At 34.1% G+C, this 21,596-nt stretch overlaps 1 protein-coding gene across 1 annotated transcript; it reads left to right on the top strand.

Annotated features, from left to right (window-relative positions):
- The first annotated feature begins 7,741 nt into the window (after positions 1 to 7,741).
- Positions 7,742 to 15,142, top strand: LOC130624206 (uncharacterized). The gene is made up of 4 exons (XM_057439779.1): positions 7,742 to 7,807; positions 11,510 to 11,713; positions 12,685 to 12,867; positions 13,375 to 15,142. The coding sequence occupies exons 2-4, from the start codon at positions 11,519 to 11,521 to the stop codon at positions 14,299 to 14,301; spliced, it is 1,305 nt and encodes a 434-aa protein (XP_057295762.1). The 5' UTR covers positions 7,742 to 7,807; positions 11,510 to 11,518; the 3' UTR covers positions 14,302 to 15,142.
- The last annotated feature ends 6,454 nt before the right edge of the window (positions 15,143 to 21,596 follow it).

Genomic DNA, 21,596 nt, shown 5'->3' with positions numbered 1-21,596 from the left:
TTGTTTGCCTAAACAATATGTGGTTGAAATGAAATTGCTAAAATGAACTTTTCAAAAGTCTTAACTGTGACGGAACGTTTTGACAAAAATTCGTAATCGTTGTAGCAGGTTTCTCATGTTTGCTGTCCAAGTCGTAAAAAAAGGAAAACAATAATGTTTTTTTTATAATAACGCAACAGAACTTTGATTGATTATTTTCAATTTCAACCAAGCTTTTTGATCGACTATTTTCATATTTTCTGCTTTTTTTGAGATCAAAGATAAGCTTTTAATTGTCAGGACATGTATGCATGAATACAAGTGTATTTTGTTGTTAAAAGACGAAAAAAGCAGTAGCGTTTCTCATTTGAAATTGACTTTTACGAAGATGAAGTGGACCTTTCAATATTATTGTTCCAATAGCAATTTTCAGTTTTTCAAATTGCTAAAATTTCTTACCAATTTGGTTGATGTATTAGAAAAATACATCAGTTTTTTTATATACGTTACTGCTTCACTGTTTTGTTGTTTCACACTCACTTCCGCAAGACGAAAACAGAACCCGTAGTTCCGAAAACAAATAGCGAAAAAATACCATGCTTAATTTGAAAAGATGCGTCCCTTTCATTCATATAGATTATTTAAATACTTTGCCAATCGGCAGTTTTGCTTTTCTCAATTAATTGAAGCGATCTACGGCCTTTAGCAATTGTTCTCCAAGAGTGGACTAGCTAGGTGCAGCGTTTAGGATTTGATCAACCAGCCAGCGTTCCAATTAATGACGTACAGAATTACCTATAATTTTATATATATTTAAGTTTTACATCAAAAATCAGAAGCTTTTTGTTTCACAAAAGACCAAATATGTTATGAATAAAAAAGTCGGTAACAAGTAAAAACATTTGACATTAACTTACTCATTAAATTTTGTTACCAATTTTTTTCAACGACTAAACATTTTCCTTGAACTTTTAGTTTTCATTAACTGAGTTTTACACTGCTTTTTGTTTTCTTTAAATCTATTTAAGGCGGCCTTTTTAAGGACTCTAAGAGTGTCTAAAAAGCAGTGGGTAAGATATGACCTATTAATATAGCATTAATAATATAAAATTTAAAGAAGAAAAAAAATTGCCAATTTTTTTCCAAACACTTCTTAACCGAGTCACATAGCAATAGACGCAACGTCATACAAAAAATATTTTGTTTGTACAATAAGAAAACGATACAGATCGACCTTGCTGCAAACATCCAGTAACTCAAAATTTAATTTTTTCCCATACTCGTGCAATTTTTATTGAGACACCCAAATGTACTTTGTCATTTAACAACTGAGAAATTTGGATCGTTCTCACATGCACAGGTGTCTGTCAGGAGGTCTTTGTTTTGTCTGTAGCATACCAATGATGCTCATTATGACATAAATACACGAACAGATAAAAAGTAGATTTCGTTTGTACTGTTTGTCAACAGTAAACTAGGTCTCGCATTTCTTAAAAAAACTTAGACGCAATCACGGCGTGCCTTTGTGGTAGAGCGTTTGTTGGACTTGGAACTTGGACACTCTTCGCAGGACCCTCCTTAATAGCTGTACCAATAGGATCTGAAAAGTCTGTCTTGGGTAAATAATTTTAAAAATAATAAATAGCGTAAAGGTTCAGACTAGGATAAATAATCAGTGATTCCCGATTGGTCAATAAGAATTTCGAACTATGTGCCCAGAAACTTGAGCAAAACTTTCGGCTAGTTGCATGCGGGCCTTAGAGGGGGGAATCAGTAAAAAGATTGTAGAGTTTCTATTTTCTTTTTAGTGAAATAACGCGAAAGAACGATTTCACTATTTACTCATCTCTAAGTCTGGGTAATCATTCCTTTTTATAGATTTTTGATCGAATATGTTTACTAAGTGGCTGCGATAACCTACGTGGAAAGCTGCCTGGCTATAGCTGGTTAAACAGTCGCCCTGCTCAGAATGACGTTTTTAAGATCGATGAAGATGATGTTGGTATGTTAAGTACAGACATCATATTTTCTAATTTTATGAAACTTGAAAGACTAATAATGAGATACACCACGTCCTCCATCACGCAGCGTTTAAACTAACTGATTACGGCGCGCTGTGAAAGGGAGTTGGACACTATATGCTGTTTTTCTCAATAACAATTAATTAAAATTACAAAATTAAAGAGCATAGATATTAAATAAATTCTCAGCACCATGAAAAGTCGATTTAAAATATCACAACTTGTTCGCAGCACTCGTACAAGTTTTATTAATCTTTGCGTAGATTGGAAAATATTTTAAACTGGAATACGCAGGTAAAAATTAAGGGTTTGGAGTTTATGCAGTTAAAACTGGCTTTATCAACAAAAAAACTTTGATGGCGTAAATGAAGGAAACAGCCTTTAGGTACTTGGCGTTGACTGCTTCAGTTATTTTAATTGCGGTTCTCATTAAAAATAGGAAGCGTTGTTTACGCATCAAAATTTATCCAGCGCGCAGTATTCAGGATGAAATTCATACAGTCTCGTATTATTGTTTCTGTTGGGTTTGCTGCTACAGCTGCTTTCCTAATTTGTGCTGCTGCTAGCAACAACTGGATCGCTGAAAGTATTGAGGTTGCAGGCATTCTTACTGAATCATCTTACGACTTATGGAAGCGGTGTGTTAGATACTATGGCTTTGACAAATGCTCGACCTATGAAGACTGGAACGAAATGTATGAAGATAACAATAGAAACCTTGGCAATTCCTACAACATTCGATTGGTGGTTGATCCCTATTTAATTCAAACGAGAGGATTGTTATGCTCAGCTATCGTTTTATCTATCTTAAGTCTAGCAATCACTGTTCTCGGTATGGTCTACAAACATAATTTAAACTTCAAAAGATTTGTGCTGTGCTTTCTTGCCTTGTTGTTCATTTGTATCACATTAGCCACGATTATTATCTTCATGGGTAAACACCAGATTATTGTGGATGGGAACGAATTTTGATTTAGAAACCCACAAATGGAGTTATAAAGTTGGCTTTAGTTTTCCCTGTATTGCTGGAATAGTCTGCGCTGCCACTGGTGTATTCGCATATTGTGAGAAAAAATTATTTTAATAAAGAAAATTCAGTTGGAAAAAATGCCAGAGAAAGGAATGGAGGTCAGCGTATCGACTTCTACTGAAGAAATGCGTTGGAAATTTTTTTTGAAACATTCATTGTTATAAAAATGGAAGGAATCCCAGTCTGAAGAAAGGCAATGAACGAAAATAAAGTCAACAATTATCGCCAATATTATCTAAAGATGATTTAATGGAAGTCGGAAGTACTTTTTTGTTGTATATATACATATCTGCCATTTTTGCTTATTAAAATGAGTTTTAATGAACACTTGTTGGCGAACTATATGCGTCACTTTTCTGTTTGTTTTTCACTCTGCACCTTTGTTTGTTTGTTTGTTTGTTTTCTTGTATATTTGTCTTTTGCTTTATTTGTTCCTTGTGTGTTTATTTTTCCCTACTATTTTTGGTTGCCTTCGTCACCCTTAATTGTAAGTATGGTTAACTCTTTAATTTCATGAAATTAGTGGTTGTATTAACTGGCGCTGAATGGAACAAACAAAAACATTCGCATACCATACTAATTCGTATTTTTTTATTTATTTATTTTTTGCTTGGATACCATTGTCATTAAAAAACATATGAGTTAAAATAATAAACTTTCCATCGTTTTATTTTTTTTATAATATTTTTATATATATTGTAATATATTATTATTATTATTCCAAATGTTTATACAGGATATAGCCACTTCAGTGTTCGAAACACTGTTATCAATGTGGGTCCTGTGTTCGGAATGTATACATTAAGTATACACCGGCATAACCTACCCAATTTCCCTCACATGGCATGGGCTGACCCGTAGCTGTAGTAAAGACACTTGCTAAACATGCCCGCGCTGTGGACCGAACCACGGACCTTGTGATTACGAAGCGAACTTCATAATCACAAGGCCACGCTAGATTATATAAATCGATGAAAAATAACCTAAAAAACGAAAGGCGAGGTAGTTACTGCATAAACAATTTATACTTATAATAGCATTTTTTACATGTTCTCAGAGATATATAAGCGACATTTCACGTGAACCGAAAGCATTTTTTACTCAAGTATCGGCCAAAGAATACATGCCTATTTTAATAAGAATGTATTTTATAAGAATAGCAGGCAGAAATAACTCCTAATGAGATAAGTAGCTATACTAAAAAAACTGAGTAAAAGTTAAATTAAAGCAGATATAAAATGCAATACCATTTCGAACATCAGAAAATCAGAATAGTTCAGGTGGAAAAAAATTACTCTGGATCTCAAACGATTTTTTTGCGGTTCTGACGAATTAGCGCCCCGGAGTTGGAATAAAATTGACGGGAAAAGAATGTTTAAAAAGTCAACTACTAATTTTGACTGAAAAAGACATCAATCCGTTTGAAATTGATGAAGGTGATTTTGTAAATGCTGCCCCTTAATATCTCACGATAGACGTAGACAAGGACGATGAAGATGAAAATATTTGAGAAAATTATGAGATGAAGTTTAAAAAATTTGCTTCTCTGAAAAAGAAAAAAAGAAAAGCCCCTGCTGAATTAGCTGCTCCTGCCAGTAAGCGCCCCCTTTCAAGATGAAATTTTTAAATCAGCGCCCCGGGCGCCTAATCTGTTATTTACGCAAGAATACAATGCTACATAACTGACACATTTCCTACCTCGTATATATACTTTCTTCTTTTGATGAGATTTCAAAATCTATTACTTATTCAGGCCACACAATTACCAAAGAAGAATGTATTGAACATATGCAAAAAAAAACAGTTAGTTCACGTCATCGCGCTATAAAAAGAAATTACGCAGGAAAAAAAACTTTCTGATGGTAAAGGAATTGGATGTGGGAAGGAAAGGTTGTCAGACAAGGTTGATGAATACTCTTCAAAACCATTAATGGACTGGCTATTCGGCAGAATACAAATCACTTATATGCTATGAAGAAAGCTGCCGCGTCTAATAACGAATATCAAGAAAACAGACATTAGCATTGTCCCCGTATTGCGGAGTCATAGCGTAAATTTCAAAATAATAAGATTACTAGTGAAAATACTTGCAAGAAAAAAGTCAGTGTAGACAAAGCAGTCTCTGACCTCATTTTCGTACAAAGATCTCGGCAGCAATGCACGTTTTAAGAAATCTCAGCATGCGGCCAAACACAAAGCTTCAACGAATCGCTTTATAATTTAATTTGGGCAAGGTGCCTAAAAAGAGTTTTTGTTGGGAATACTTTCCTAAGACACTTTAATTGCTCCCGATGTTTTGCCTATGATGATGGTGCTATATAGGACTAATTCCGTTGTTTCAAAAATTAGGCATAGATTGCGGTTGAGTGCAAAAGTGCAAAAGCAGACACTCGTCGTGTCAAATATTCTAACCTCAAATTAACAGCCAGTGTCAAGATGTAAAAAGCTCAGAGCATTTAGAAAAGGATTCACTGATAAAAAGTTCGAAGATGGTAAAACTTCTGGATATCTGCAATTTTAACTTGTTTATTATTAGATTATTACACAAGATTATTTTTTAAATGTTTTGTTTTGGCTTTTTTGTCAAATTTTGACCTTTTAAAAGAATAACTTTGATAGGAAAGAGATTATTGCGTTAAATTTTGCATTTTTTAAAGATTAGAATATTTTAAACGTTTTCTATGAAGCAGATTGAGATATTTTTTAGAATCATTCAATATTACACTTCTTTGGTCATATGTGGTAACTGATAATTTTTTTATTATAGCTTGATTGGTCAACTTGAAAAATATTTTTTACATATATATAAAAAAAAGTAAAGAACTCATATTAAAAATTTCATGCAATTCTGACTGTTTTTGAAGGCGTTATTTAATCTGATGATTATTTTTGGGGAACTAGTCGTTAGCCCATGGAAAAATCCACGGGCTTTCCCGTCCTTTTTATACCGCATTGCATGCGTCTCGCTACTTGCGCAACTAAGCTACCATTTTGTGTGACAGACAGACGGACGGACAGACGTATACGGGTACTATAATAAAGATAAAATAATTATGTGCATAATTAATGCCATTGTCACATAAATTAAAAAAAAATGAAGTGGTTTTGTAAATTTTTTGTTCATATAGCTACAGTCGTGAACCAGAGGTTATAAAAATCTGTCGTGCGTCGGTGCATTCGTCACCTGACCGTTTGTTTGTTTTGTCTATTAATAATCCGCCCGTCCGTTGTCGTCTTTTTGTGCTTGTCGTAGCTACCTCCGTATGTTCGTCTGTCTGTTTCTTGTTCAACCGTTCAACTACAGGGTCGTCTGTTGGGCGTTACTTTAGCGATTTGGTTGTACCTAGTTACCATTCACGTTTTTTTGCAAAAAAATTATTGATAAGAAACGTACATGCAGAATGTTGAAAAGATAAAAATCAAAACCCTTCGCCATGTTTAACAAAAATCGAATTAAAAGAAGTGCTATGCAAATCTGTGGTAGAATGCTTTATTAAATATATCTTCCCTTTATAAACAACTCCTATGTTTCACTGTAGTATATTCTTATGCATTAATAAGAGGATCCAGACCTGCGAAGGTACCTTTTTCTTTCTTTGTTTCTTAAAATGGTAGTGACATCAAATTTACACTTCGAACAAATTAAGTATCATTTTAGCAATAATTTAAAAAATTTTGGCATTTTTAGTTACATTAATCCTACGCATTTCTATTATTTAGAATTTTGTTTTTAGTATCACTTTAGATTAATCTTTTCACATTTTTTTTTTTTACAATAAAGGTTGTAAATCAAAGTCATGATACTTTTTAGCAGTGTCAACTTTTGGAGTCTCTCGTCTGGAACTAGCCCACCTCACAGCAAACCCTTGAATTAAAATCAACCAATGAGCAAAAAGCCGGCGTGGTTACATCTTACTCTTCTAAATAATACGAGAATGAAATATATAAAATCAGGTGAGTGAATTCGCGCTCAAAACAAAGGATTTTAAGATGCTGATCACGTGAGTAAGGAACAATAGAAGTAACCAATCAAAAAGCGCAGTCAGTATTTTGGCCTCAAGAAATTCGTGTCGGACCCAGCGTTTTCCCCACCTAAACTATTCCGGTTTCCCAGTGGTAAAAAAAATTATGGTGGGTCTCATGGTACGCAACGCGCGCAGAAACATGCATACCATTTTTCATCATGTGTATCAAAAGTTTCAAAGTATGGCTTTCGGGAGAGGTGTCGGACATATTTGAGCATGATTTCGTTTTAAACTTTGTGCTCTCATGATGGACGACAAAAACATTCGGATAGGTGGAAAAAATGCCTTGAGCTGAGAAAGCGTTGTGGATTTTTAAAATGATTCCAAATCAAATACAATATCTCTTCCACTGGAAGATAAATCACGTAGACAAATTAATGCCCCGCTTTACCGAACTCTCGATCATACCTATCTACCTTTGATCTCTGCAGGTATTTTCTTCAGATTTATTTTTCGTGTCCTGAAAACTTATTTCTGTTAACGAGGAAATTTTGGACCATGCAAACGTCCCGTAATTAAAAACAACGACGAATAAAAACAACTTCTGTGCACAAAGACATCGACACAAAAATCTTTCCACAAAGGCTATTGAAATTGACATAATAGAAATATAGTTTCCGATCAGTAATTTGTTTGTTTTTCAACTAATTTCTAAAAAAGTGTTAAATGGACTTTGAGCACAAACACCTGTCCTAAAAACATGCTTAGCGAATTCTTAGCAAATCTTTGAAGAGGAAGGTTCACACGACGAGGTATATTTAACTGTATATATGTTTCTAAATTTAATATTGTGTGTAATATCGTTTTGAAATTTGTTCGAAATATACATTAAGATGTTTAACTTATTTTAACTATGAATCAAAGTCGATGAAAACTTTACTTTAGGACAAACAGAGTAAAAAAATATATAAAAAAAATAAATTTTTAATTTATTTTTATTATGTATGCTAAGCCAAAATAATAAGGTCTTAGAACAACGTAATTTTTGTTTTTATGGTAGGTGCGAACCAATGTACAGTTAGCCTGGTAACTCGAACGCCAGATAACTCGAACTTTCTTTATCTCAAAGCAGGGCTCCTTAAACTTTCGTCATCCTTTCTTATAAAAAATTCCAGGTAACTGGAACCTCGGATAACTCGACCCATTTTTTGTTCCCCATGAGGCTAATTTCTTCGGATAACTCTAACTTTTTACTCAGATTTTAAATTCTAATTTTAGTTTTTTTTAACTTTTGATATAATATAGTAGATAATGCTGTTTTTCAAGGAAAATTCAATGTAGAAGAGGCTTGCATGCCTTTTTCATCGCCAAGATTGCACTTTTTCCCGGTAACTGAAAAAATCACTTTAACTCGAACTATAATCTTATTTTAGACTACATTCGAAGTAACAGGAGCTTTTTTTAACTCGAATATTCGTTAATCCTCGTTTCTTTTGGGGGGTCGAGTTACTGGGAATTAACTGTAATATTTTACACAATATTCAACCGCAAGCACGAGGAATTAGGAGTTTATGCGAATTGGGTTAATTGAAAAACATGAGGTAACTCAGTTGGAAAATATTTGGGGAGCTGGTTGCTTGGGGTAGCTAATTTTTATATTCAAAGCGTATATTTTGTAAGTGTAATTCTAATTTTACTTCAGTACGACGGCTTTTAGCTCGCTTAACATATCGAATTTAGCGCCAATTTGTTAAAAAAAGTTTCGCTTTCACCTTCGGTTTACAACGCGTTGGTCCGCCATATTCCAATTTTACATTACATAATAATTCGCAAACCAGATGCCTTTACAAAAATGGGCTGGTGTGTGAAGTTGAGAACTTTTACGTAACGATGGACAATGTCGTATGGTGCTGTTCCTAAAGAATTGGTCGCCACACGTAGTGAAACTCTGTACAGTTTTAGCCTCGTTTCCATGTTATTTGATCATTGACAAGACAACTTCATCAGAAGAAAATTTTACATAAGAACCCTGCCGTGGAAAGCCTCCGTTCCAAGTTATTTGCATTCCAAAATAATTGCTAGCCTCGCTTTCATGTTATTTGGTCATTGACGGGAGAACATTATAACCATAGGTATTCCTAAGAGATTTTGAATTTTTTACTGCTAATAGAAACCATTCAGTTCGAGTCTAATTTGGCGGTTTATATCTGCAAAAGCGAGGGAGGATAAGTGATCAAAGTTAGGGAAATGCGATATTTTATAAGGTTAAATTTCTTGTTTATATGCTAGAAATGGGGAAGTAAGAGACAACAAAAACTAAACAAACAGAAAAAGTAATCATTGTCATAAAAAACTGTGCCACGAGACCCAGCATAATTTTCTTACCACCGGAAAATCGGAATAGTTAAAATGGGAAAAAATTACACTAGGTCGCAAACAAATTTTCTGCGGTCAGAATACTGACTGCGCTTTTTCATTGGTTACCTCTATTGTTCTTTGCTTACGTGGTCACTGTCTGGAAATCCTTTTTTCTTTATAATTATGGACGCGAATGGTCTTACTCACCTGAACAAACATTATTAAATCTGTTACCATTTTTAGGGTAAGATGTGACCACATTTTTGCTGTGAGAAATTATCTTGTGTTAATTAATTGGTGGATTTGTATTTTAGGGATTTTCTCAGCCCCATTCGTTTGCGTCTAAGCTTTCGTATAAGAGAATCAGAGTTTTAATAAACTCGAAAAAAGCTTAGTTATTAAAACTGAAGCGTTCTTAGAATGAAGTAAAGTCAGGATTGATTTAGATGAAAAAATTTAAAAAGGGCATTTGAGGACACAATGTGACAAAAAAGCAAATGAAAAAGGATTCTGAAAAATTGATGAGCATGTTTTGATTTTCAACCGCTTTTGAAATCACATTCAACAACTCTAAAGGCCGTTTCACATTACAGTAATATATTCTGTAATGTGAAACGGCCTTAATAATATGAACAAATACCCGTTGTTTTTCAATAATTTATTAGAAAGATCTATTTAGTTGTACTGATAGTGAGTTTAATGCTATTTATGAGTTAGGTTTTCATGACGTCCTAAAAATCTAGCCGGTGTAAGTTCACTCTAAATCAAATAGAAATCCTGGACGACCTTCGGATACTGAGTTTCTTTGTCAAAAGCTTTTTTCGCCCTCATCGGCACCCATAAAAGTTCCCTATTTTTGTTAGTTTATTAGTTAAATTTTTGACATCCGGCAATTTAAAAGAATTTTTAACACTAATAGCGCTAAAATTAAAGACAGCCTTTTCATTTTGGCTGATGTTCTGTTTTTCTGTGATTTAAACAAAATATTTGGCTTAAAGCCATGCCGCTTTTTTGTGTTCACATCATTTTGACGCTTTTAAAAAAACTATCCGATACACGAGAGTTATTTTCACATTGACATTCTGTTTTTTTTAATAAAAATTTTGTTAATAAATTGCACCAGTTATCGAAATAAAACCTAACTGCGACGGTGCAAAAATGCGCGAAAAATTATTACGTGTACGGAATATTTTTTTCTAAAGGTGCAACTAAATTAGATTGTGTGAAATCTGGAAAAAGATTACCGTTTTTAATTATCATTTTACGTAATTATTGTAATTTATTCGTAAAATTAAATATCATTTATAATCCGAGTTGGACAGCGTAAATCCAAGATTGATAAAGTTTTGAGCGCCAATGAAATATATAAAAAATACAAATAAAAGATTTTATAAATATTTTTTACGATGTGCAATAGCTACGTTTGTTGCAGTGGAAAGTAAATGAGAGAATTAATCAAGCCCTTTTTTGCCATAATAGTTATATCCTTCGTATTTAATATTTACAAAAAAATAAAAGTTCTAGATAAAAAAATTGTTTAAATGGAATGTTTGGTGATTATCGAGAATCTTCGTGGAACGTGCATTAACTAGCGAGCGGTGTTTCAAATATGTTCTCACCATGATAGATCAAGAATATTGAACGTGCATATTCTGGTCAATTGTATTTCCGGATTATTCTCGACAACATTAAGGCAAAAGTCCACTTCGATCGGAAAGCACGACGTACTTAGTGCTTTGCGGTCGTGCGTCCAAGCATCACAATGTTCACTGGAGGTAGAAATGCGCGCACAAATTTCAAAATGGCGGCAAATCAAGCAAATTTATTGGTCGAAATCATGAAATGACGTCATTATACATTGCAGCGCCTGCAACGCTCTTATAAAAGTCAAAATGATTCTGGCTTTCTAAACGATCAGTGTGTGGAAAAGCGGTCTTAAATATTGCGCAATATTCAGCACTTCAATGCGTGCACCGTGAACAGACGTGCTAATCAAATTAAAGTGGACTTTCAGCTTTTTTGTTTTCATGAACCGTCTTTTGTATACAAAGGCGTGCGCAAAAATTAAATATGCGTTAACGTAAAAGCGCGAAAATTAAATGAGCGGAATATAAATGCACAAAAATTTTATAAGTAAATCAAGGTATTTAATTTAGATTTCAGTTATGGCTGCATTTAACAATGAAACTTGCTCGTCAGACCATATGTTCAAGACCCTAAAATCAATTGACTGGAATAATAACGCCACTGAAGAATGCTCTATCACTACCGATTTCAAAGCTTCAAGGGAAAATGAACAAGAAAAGTCGGCGACAGGCAATTTGACGGCAAAAAGAAATGCAAGTACGCAAAAGAATGACGTAAGTGTCTTGACGTTATCTAGAAAAAGGTGTGTCGTAATGTAGTCAACATTCGGGCTGTAAATGTTTGCTTCCTTTAAAGTCTGTAATTGTTGTGCAACTGTTGTACAGAGGAAAAATTTCATGTGCGCCATTTTTCTTTCGTTGGTTTTGTTGTAAAACATTTGTTTTTACTAGTCGTTATCCCGTGAAAAATCCACGGGTTCGCCTGTCCTTTTTATACCGCATTGCGTGCTTCTCGCTATTGCGCAGCTAAGCTACCATTTTGCGTGACAGACAGACAGACGTATACGGGCATTATAATATAGATTAATCTCATGACAGCGAGTGTTGTCCAATTGCTATGCGACTGTTGTAGAGAATATGTGGAACCTCTCTTGCATTGTCTTTGTTGTAAAACATCTGTTTTTATTGTCACGGCGAGTATTGTACAACTGTTGTGCGACTGTCGTACAACAATCTTTATGTTAATGAAAACAGACCTTAATAATATACTACAAATAATATACTGCAAAGATTTTGCGTGACAGATTTTTTAAATATATTCTTTTGTTTTATACTTGAAAACCAAACATTTTGTAGATTCTTTTAAAAGACAAAAAAAAAAAAAAAAAATGGATAAACATGTTGAAAAAATAACGTTGATTTAGGTGACAAAGAATCTGTTCTTAGATTCCTTTTTTCTATTTTTGAAGATACAGATTTATTTAAAGATGAAGTTAAAAGGATGTAAATTTATACGATGGTCGGGGTTGACGAAGCTTAACATAATTTTATAATATTAGTCGGTGGCCGGTAGAAAAGTCAACGGGTCGCCCGTCCCTTTAATACCTTATTGCGTGCGTCTTGCAACTTGCGATACCATTTTGCGTGACAAAAAGACACGTATACAGACCAAGATTTTTGTTGTAAAAATTACATAGGGGCTTTCTATACGTGTAAATTCATACCTTTTTTCTTTTTCTTTGTAGCCTTTAGTAAATATTGTATATGAACGCATGAGACATGTTGGCAACGAGTTACTACACCAGGAATTGATAAAAAAGGCGAATTTCAAGAGGGTTTACCAAATTTCAGATGAAAATAAAATGCTCCAAGAATACAACAAGGAGTTAGAAAGGAAATTACGAAAAGTGAAAGAAAGGAATTTGCAGGTAGATAAGTTTAATGTCTTCGTGGGGATTTTAATATTTAGTGTATTCTTATATGCAAGAACCTAAGTTCGTTTACCTTAAATACTAAGCGTTCCATAAATTACCAAATGTTTGGGACAGGTGTTAATTAGAGGGAGGGGCGTTAAAAAGAGATTATTAAAAGTTAGATTTGCACGAAGAAAATGCAACAACGAATCCAACATAAAACTTAATCGATGGTTATAAAAAATCTATTTACGCCCTTTTTCTCTGCTCACAGTTTCAAACAAAGATGTGATAAAAATGTAACTTAACATTTGAAGCATCTATACAGTTTTCTATATATTGTTAAGATTTTTGAAGGGCGTTTATTAGAGAGTACATTTAAGAGAAAGTGAGCGTTTAGGAGAGAGAGTGTGCGTTAAAGACTGGGCGGTAATGAGAGAATGGGTATTAAATAGAACATGTACTAAAATTATTGATAAATATTATAATGAACGGAAATAAAACAAAATCTTTTTGTTTTAGTTAGTGCTAAATAAAAAGATTCATCATTTTAAATCTCAAGTTGTCTCAACATCAACCAGAGAAACCATCTCTTTCGAAACACACACTGATCCGGTCTTAAGCCCGCCTAACAACAGCGATTTTACAACACATCCTGAATACATCGAGTTATGCTACCCACCCAGATTACATCCTACCTTTATGGCAAATCTTAATGAAGCACCTCCCTTGCCAAGTCCAATCTTTGCCGAATGTATGATTGGATTATTACCTGGAATTCCGGTGGTAGCAAAACAATCGATATCTAATAGAAGAACTTCTAAACATTCCATGTATGACTCTCATGAGATATTTCTGATGAAGCAAAAACTAAACCACGAGATTATGCTAACACCACCACCCTCTCCGGGTGCCAATCTGTATTTGGGCAAAGGATATGAAAGTTTGACAAAGCAGCTACAGCAGATTAACGACCATCAATCTAGTCACATTCAAGCCAGTCAAAGACGAGCTATTCACAGCCAAACCAGTCATAGACCACCCAATCACAGTCAAGCGACTGACAGTAAAGCCAATTACAGTGAAGCATGTCATAGTCAAGCCAGTTATGGACAAGCAAGTTACAGTCAAGTCGATTACTGTAAAGCAAGACAAAGTCATGCCAATCGCAATCAAGCCAATCACAGTCAAGCCAATCACGGTCAAGCCAATAAAGGATTTAACTTTGCGAACACACCTCATTTATTTTTTCCTTCGCATTTTCCAGGAAACAACTTGCGGTTTGACATGAACTACGGTCACACGCTAAATCCAGCATTAAACCCTTTTCAAGATCGACGCGACCAAGGAAATGCATTTTCAGAAATAATACGAGATTTCAAACGGCAAGAAAGTCATTGTAACAGCTTCACCGAAGAAAATATTTGGAGGCGGTTTAAGCCTTATTAAAATTACTATCTAAAGACCGCATGACTCGAAAGATAATCTCGAGACATGTGCAATAGCTAATAGAGTTTTTATAAGCTTTCACGTGACTGGACTTACTACGTGGGTTAACATACCTCTTGAATAAACAAACACGGAACAGGTGACGTGCTGGATTTTTACTATGTGTAACAAAATCTTTTTAAATTTTTGTAGATTTTTTTAACAAGCTTTCTGTATTGACATTGTTTTTATTTTACCTGGTTTATTCGATGCGAACTTTCTGGTACAAAAAGGTGTGACTCCTCCCGTTATTGAGGACGGTATTTGACGGTATTGATCAGTACTACAAGAATCCTTTATAAAAAGTTCTGTTTTCATTCTGAAGCAAATTTTCTATCAAGTTAGAACATACAAGATGGCCAGCAGGTGAAGAAACTTGGGAAATTTGAATAAAAATAATAGCAGTCCTTGAAAAATCTGTAAATTCAGGTAGAAATATGTAATGGAAAAACTGACCTTTAATAATGAGGATAATTAAAAAAGTAATAATTAAAAATATACGGGTTTTTTTATAAGAAAAGGAGCCTCAAGATCTTAAAAGAAAATTAAAAAAAATCTCCTGCCTCAGCGTGTTAAGATTGTGAAACAAAGCTTTGGACAGTAAAGTATAACGTGCCAAGATGAGAACGAGGCTAAAACAGGGTGAAAATGCTATTTTCCCCGCAGAACAACTCAAAGGCAAGACTTGGTCTTCAAATCGGTTAATCTTACTGGTTGGAAAAACTGGAGAGCTTGCATTTTAGGACGCTACGTGTAATCAACTTTGCAGTTGTTTATGAAGTAATTTAATTCAGAATTACCGAGCATAGAATTTTCGTGGCTAAACTTGGATTGCCATGTATAGATTAAGACGCGTTTAAAACATGTAAGGTGGTTGAAAAGCTATTTAAAGTCGTTACAAATGTTTTGCTATGGGCGTTTGCATTTTTTTCAAGCTTCCTTGCTAAAAAATGCCTGATGCGCAATTAAACCGTAATTTATCATAAGCACTACTTGTCGGCTAAAATAAACTTAGTGTCTAATAATAATAGATAGATAAAATACAACTCTAGAAATTTGCTAAGTTTTTCTTGGAAAACTACCTTAAATGTAGTATTCTATGTAGGTGCAGCAAATTTAATAACACTAGTGTCCCGTGAAAAATCCTTGGGTTTGCCCTTTCTTTTTAAACCGCATAGCGTGCGTCTCGCTACTTTCGGTACCATTTTGCGTGACAGACGTATACGGGTATTATAATATAGACTAGCCGGGAAACCCGGCGTCGAATCAGTCAGGTGGAGCGCTTTAGTACAGGTATGCAGTATGTCGTAAATCAAGTAATGCGCACATACCATTATAGTGTTGCGACTGTAACATATTTTTCAAAAAATAACTTTCCCGCAACCGTTGTGACTCCGTCATAGCAAAAACAATCGGTCAATATTATTTTATTTTGCGGAAGAAGGTTTTGTAAAAGTTAAAAAATTAATCGTGACACCGCACTGAGCGCTTAGTACAGTTAAATGGTGTTACACAGGTGTATAGGGATAATACCCTTTTAAAACAAACTTTCTTGCAGACTCTCTTTAAATGAAAACACAAGAAACAGTCCTTCGCTTCTTGCACAGGGCTAAGCGGTTAGTCCAGGTAAACATTGTTGGACATTCGTACAGGCGTAATTCCCAAGAAAGTTTAAAAATTAATTGTCACAGTAGGCTGACCCGCATAGGCGTAACAGCCTTTTCCAAAAAACTGGCTATCGTTAACACTGAGCTGACCGCTTATTACAGTTAAACAGACTTGAACAGTACCCTTCTCCAAAAAATTTTTATCACAACTTCGGTTTATATGACAAAACAGGAAACAGCCTGTCGTTACCCCTCCAGCTAAAGCAATTGCTTAGCCATTTTATTTGCAAAAAATTTTTTAAGAAAATAATTAAAGATGTATAGCTACCTAGCTAAACTGCATTTAGCGTAAGATTTATTGCTGAGAATAGCGCGATATTGATAGCCAAACTACTGAATTTTTATACTATCACTTTTTAGGTAAATATATAAGATAGCTAAATGGCTATATCCTCGCCATAAAAATAAATGTTGGGTTGGAGAAAAACTCGTATACCAAACAAAATTAGTAAAAAGTAAGTAGCCTTCAAAATATTCGTTCCTAGCCAAAAATCCTAAAACTGGTGCGTTTAAGATCTGCACGTAGCTAAAAAACGTGACAGTATATTTATCTTAACATTTTAGAACATAAAAAAAACAAATATTACAAATATAAAAAGCTTATAGAAGACAAAAAGGTGAAACAGACTTAGAAACAACACTGACCACCATTACTTTTTAAAAACTAAAATGGCCATCATGTTTCTTCGTTGGCATGTCTAGGCCGCGAAAGTCTTGATTGGTTTTTCAAAGAATCAGGCGTTTTGATTGGTATACACGTGCGAGCGGTCAAAACAAAGTCAGTTAAACTGTAAGTAAAACCATCCTATTTGTTTTCTGTGGCTCCTGGGCGGAATCGGCGATTAAGGTCATGGGGGTAAAATATTATTTAAAATGGCGCATTTAAATAATGAATTCATTTTAATCACTTATTTTTTTTCAAACTAGAGGTTTATCAATTAAATTAATTAAATTATGTAAGGAAATAAATTAAATTTTGTAATTTATTTTAATAAATCATAAGATTTCCAATTAAACAACCCCCTGGTTTCTAAAAATCCGCGGAAAGATCAAAGGAATATCGGTAAACCTTTTGAACAGCCCGTTCTTTATATTTACCTGTCGTAACAAAGGGGATAACAATCTATCGCTTTTGATATTCAGAATTCCGTAGCATGATTTTCTATCTCAGCGGGGGTCCGACAGACAACGGCTATTATAGAGATGAGCATCAGTATTTCGAAAAAGGGTCTTTATATTTCCATTTACGTCATTTTTATCTTAATGACATCCTTAAAGGCACTGTGTGTGAAACGAATTCATTTGTATTTCGTCCACAAACCTGTCATTAAGCAAGGCACAGCAATAAGTATGACATTGAATGCTAAAGAGAATTGTAAGATTGAAATGCGGCGTACGGTTTACATGAGGCGCTTTCTATCTCTATAACTTCTTACAAATGTAACTATCTCTTTACTTAACCCTATTTTATAAAATGGGGTATATCTAGTCTCGTATAAGGGGGATGATTATACTAATGGTTTTTAAAATTAAAAGAAGGACAAACGCTATGACAATAGATTTGGCATAGTAACTAAGAAAAATAGTTTTGACAACTGAAAATTAATTCTGACGTCAATAATTTTTGCTGACGTTTACTATTTTCGTGTACTCCAAGAAAAACGGCTTTTTACAATTTTTTGGGGTTTTTTTACAGTTTAATTGTATTTTATGATGTCCAGTTTAAGCATACATTTAGATGTGAGGAAATGTTTCTTGAACACTCTATGTTAGATCATAGTTGATAGAAAAAGATATTGTTCCATGTTATTAGTAGAATTTTAGATGCACATGTAATTACACGCCTACAGAAATGTTATTTCGTTATTAAGAAAACACCTAGTTTAAATTCTACTTTTAAAAACTTTTAAAATTTTGTTTTTACTTTTATTTCGAAGGTATAAAAGGTGATAAAATAAATTTCTTAATCAATTAATTTTTGACGCGTAAGTAACTTAAGTTACAAAAAGCTCTGCACGGCAGTTGCTTTTAGTGTGAAAACAACCGAGAACAAACTTTCAGTTGCTTCTACTGCTACATAGCTCTCAAGTGAAACTTGATTTAAATAAGAAGTAAACATAAGTATCACAGTCTCGCTCACATGACTTCCTTTTCCGTTTCTGATATTTGGCTAGGTACTTCCTTTGCGCTCGCACGCATATCAAATAGCGTAAATCTGGGATGTAATTTGTTAAGAACTTTGTTTAAGAACAAACAGACATGCAAAGTGTAGTCGGAATTTTAAATATACGGAACAGAAAATCGAACAAATGTGTACCTATTGGTACTGCTATCAATGAGGGTCTTGCAAAGGAGATGCTATAAAAATACAAAAAAGAAAAAGTGAAGGATATTAGATAAAATTATGTACGAATAAAAAATTTAAAGGTTTGTTATCACAGTATAGTCTTCACAACACGTTAGAACCGCCTTGACTTTTAATTACTTCATACATCAGAAACTGTATGCGCTGAAATAATAGTTACTACCTCAACAATTGTTCGTTGTCGTGTAAGGCAGCTTTTATGATTCGCGCAAAGTACTGCTAATAATGATAGCATCAGAACTTCAGGAAAGAAGTGAAACTAAACTTCCTTTGTTCCTCTAAACTTTAAAAAAAACAAGGGACAACATAAAAAACGTTTAATATTCCTCGTGATCTTCTCGTCGCTAGCTACGAGCTCAAAAACATCATTGCTTTTTAGTTTCCATTACAGCGACAAGTCGTAGTCCCGCTAATAACCACTCTCGTCTCCAGGTTTTTTTGTCTGTTTGATATGAGAGGATGGAGAAAAATATCCTGTTATTGTTGAGCTAATATATGACCTGATTATGCAAACACGTCATACGTAATATGTTAAATTATGCGACAAACTATAGCGGGACTTGTTAGCGGGTTACGTAACACTTTGATATTTCAAGGGCAGAAACTTTTGCGGGTGGAAACTTTCGCGAAAACTTTTGCGCTCTTCGCCATTTTGGTCCTTGTTCGAGTGGGCTTTTGCCTCTCGAAATTTCAAAACAGCAAAACGAAAAAGTTTTTTTACGCGAAATCATAGCCAATTTAAAAAACGCGAAAGTTTTTCATGCTAAAGGCTTCTACCTAAAGTTCGTTGCTATAAAAAATCAGTTTCCTTCTTTGGTGCTATTAGGCTTAGAGAAGATGCCATTCGTCCACCGATACTTTCCGTGGCATCGACCCAATGTTTGTTGAGGATGACAAGTAAATGGATAATAATAATCATCTTCTAACCATATGTGATGTGACTGTAGAAGAATTGGAATTGTTATGTGGTAGCAAAATTCGGCGGTAAATTGGTGAACATGGAGAAAAGATAGCAAAACTGATTATTTCTAATATAGGAATTTAAAAAAATCTTATTATTTCCTCATTCGCGAAAGTTGATTTAAAAACCGCGGGAGGCAAAAGTTTTTTCCATACATTTTACGTTTTTTTTTAACACGCGAAAGTATCTACCCTTAAAGTAATAGTTTATCTAGTTAGGTACTTCCTGAATAGAAATTTTTTTTGCCGAACCTTAAGGCCCTACTGGGACGGTTGGTTGTTAGGTAGATTTATAGTTCAGTTTGTGAAAAAAGTTTTTTTGTGGCGTTCCGAATTCAGTGAAAAAAGTAAGGGAGTGAAGAGAAGGACAGAGTAAAAAATACTTGTTTAAAAACATACTTTTGCTAAAAATAAAATCTATAACTTGGGTGGAAATTAAAATAAAGACTTGAATTTTAGTATGACATGTTTTTTTTGACTTATTTGATGAAATTGAGTCAAAAGTATTTCCACTATTGTTATAGTTTCTGAGTTTCTGATTTTCAGGGACACTGTTAAGCGATTTTTGGCAGAATATGCAATAAAATGTGCGAAAAGCATTAAGAGCAATTCTCATGATTGAAATACGTCAGATAGAGTCTAAAAAATGTGTGCAATGTTTGAGTAGTGTAATCCAGTTTCCTATTTGCAGATATTTGGAACGCGAGAAACCAGAGTTTATCTGAAAGTATCTTCACCGTCTCACAGAAAGCTCACGGAAAGAAAAAAATTGACCATCATTTTTTGTTTCAATTTTGTTGCAGGATATCCAGCGTCTTTTTAGACTGCGGACAAATATATCGACATGAACGCTTATGGAAGTAATCTCACCTAAGTTGGAAGAAAGTCGATATATTTTGCTGATCATGTGAGACAACATATAGCGTTTATTCACTTAGTTATAACCAATAGAAACCTCAATAAAATTAAACTAGACTATTTTAAACGTCATGTTTTTGAATCACGGCTAGTTTTGTAGTTTCCTGACAAATCGCAGTTTAGAAATGCGTTTACTCGACCTTTATTTTATATATAATTTTTCTACACAAAGCTTAAAAAAGGACAAAATACAATTTTTTTTAATTATTATGCTTTTTTTAAAAGTGCATTTTTAGATATATATTTAAATATCATATATTACAAGTATCAAGAGATATATATACCCTGTCTATTATTTTCAGGAGGAGCCATGGGTTAGATGGGGAGTTCTGGAGTATTTAACGGTCATTTTAAGCTACGCAGACCCAATTAGGGCCCCCGCTCTACCAGACAACTTCGTGCAACATCGAAAGGTCCATACACCTTAATTTCCCTTACACTGTTTCGGTTGACTCGGGGTTATAGTAACATTCATCCGCCCATATTAAATCGCCGCGCCAAGGGGAATTGAACCCCGTTCTCCCACACAAACTGCTAGTGTTATAACCACTAAGCTACGGCGCCACAACCTTCGTTGAAGCAACTGTACATGCCTGATAAGCCAAATATATTTAAAATCGTCTCAGCCTTCCATTTAACAACTTTTGCATCATCATATGAAGTAGTTCCAGGAGAATAGAGATTAGCTCACCCTATTGCAATTACTGTTGTTTCTAAAGTGGTGAGATGCAATTGGGTTCGTCATGGTATTTGTTGGCAGCATTCTCCATTAATACCTTATAAGTATTTCTATGCAGCAAAGGCAAAAGGTAATCGTCTCGTGGACAAAAATACTTAAGTATTTACTACTTCTACTCTGACGAGAATGAATGAAATCCTCTTCAGCTAAATAAAAACAACAATTAAATACAATTATCATCTAATGCAGGGATTATAAATAAATATTTCTGTTCTTTTTTAGCATTTGCCATTATTTTATACTTATTTTTGATCAATTATTTTTTTAGCAAAGCTTTTACATAAAATATTTTTAACTTAACTTTTTCCTGCATTTCAAAAGCATAATTTAGGGTTGTCATCGTAATGTAATGAACAGTTAGTAGGATTAACTCGCCAATTATCTCTTTTAATCCTTGCATTTTAAAAAATCTTCATTCCTTTTGCCTACATGTTAAAAACAAGCTGTTTCAAACACATCAGAGAAACAGTATTTTGGCTTTGCTGCCAGCAATCAAGATTTTGACTTGACACATATCTAAAATATAAGACAGTATATATAAAATGATCATTCTTTCGTATGGTGTTATGGACATTTCTTAAGGTCCAACCTGTCAAATTTAAATTTC

Source organism: Hydractinia symbiolongicarpus, chromosome 13 (assembly GCF_029227915.1).
Source record: "Hydractinia symbiolongicarpus strain clone_291-10 chromosome 13, HSymV2.1, whole genome shotgun sequence".
In the NCBI taxonomy this organism is placed as follows: domain Eukaryota; kingdom Metazoa; phylum Cnidaria; class Hydrozoa; order Anthoathecata; family Hydractiniidae; genus Hydractinia; species Hydractinia symbiolongicarpus.
The sequence above is the reverse complement of the archived record's forward strand: the minus strand, read 5'-3'. Positions and strand labels throughout refer to the sequence as shown.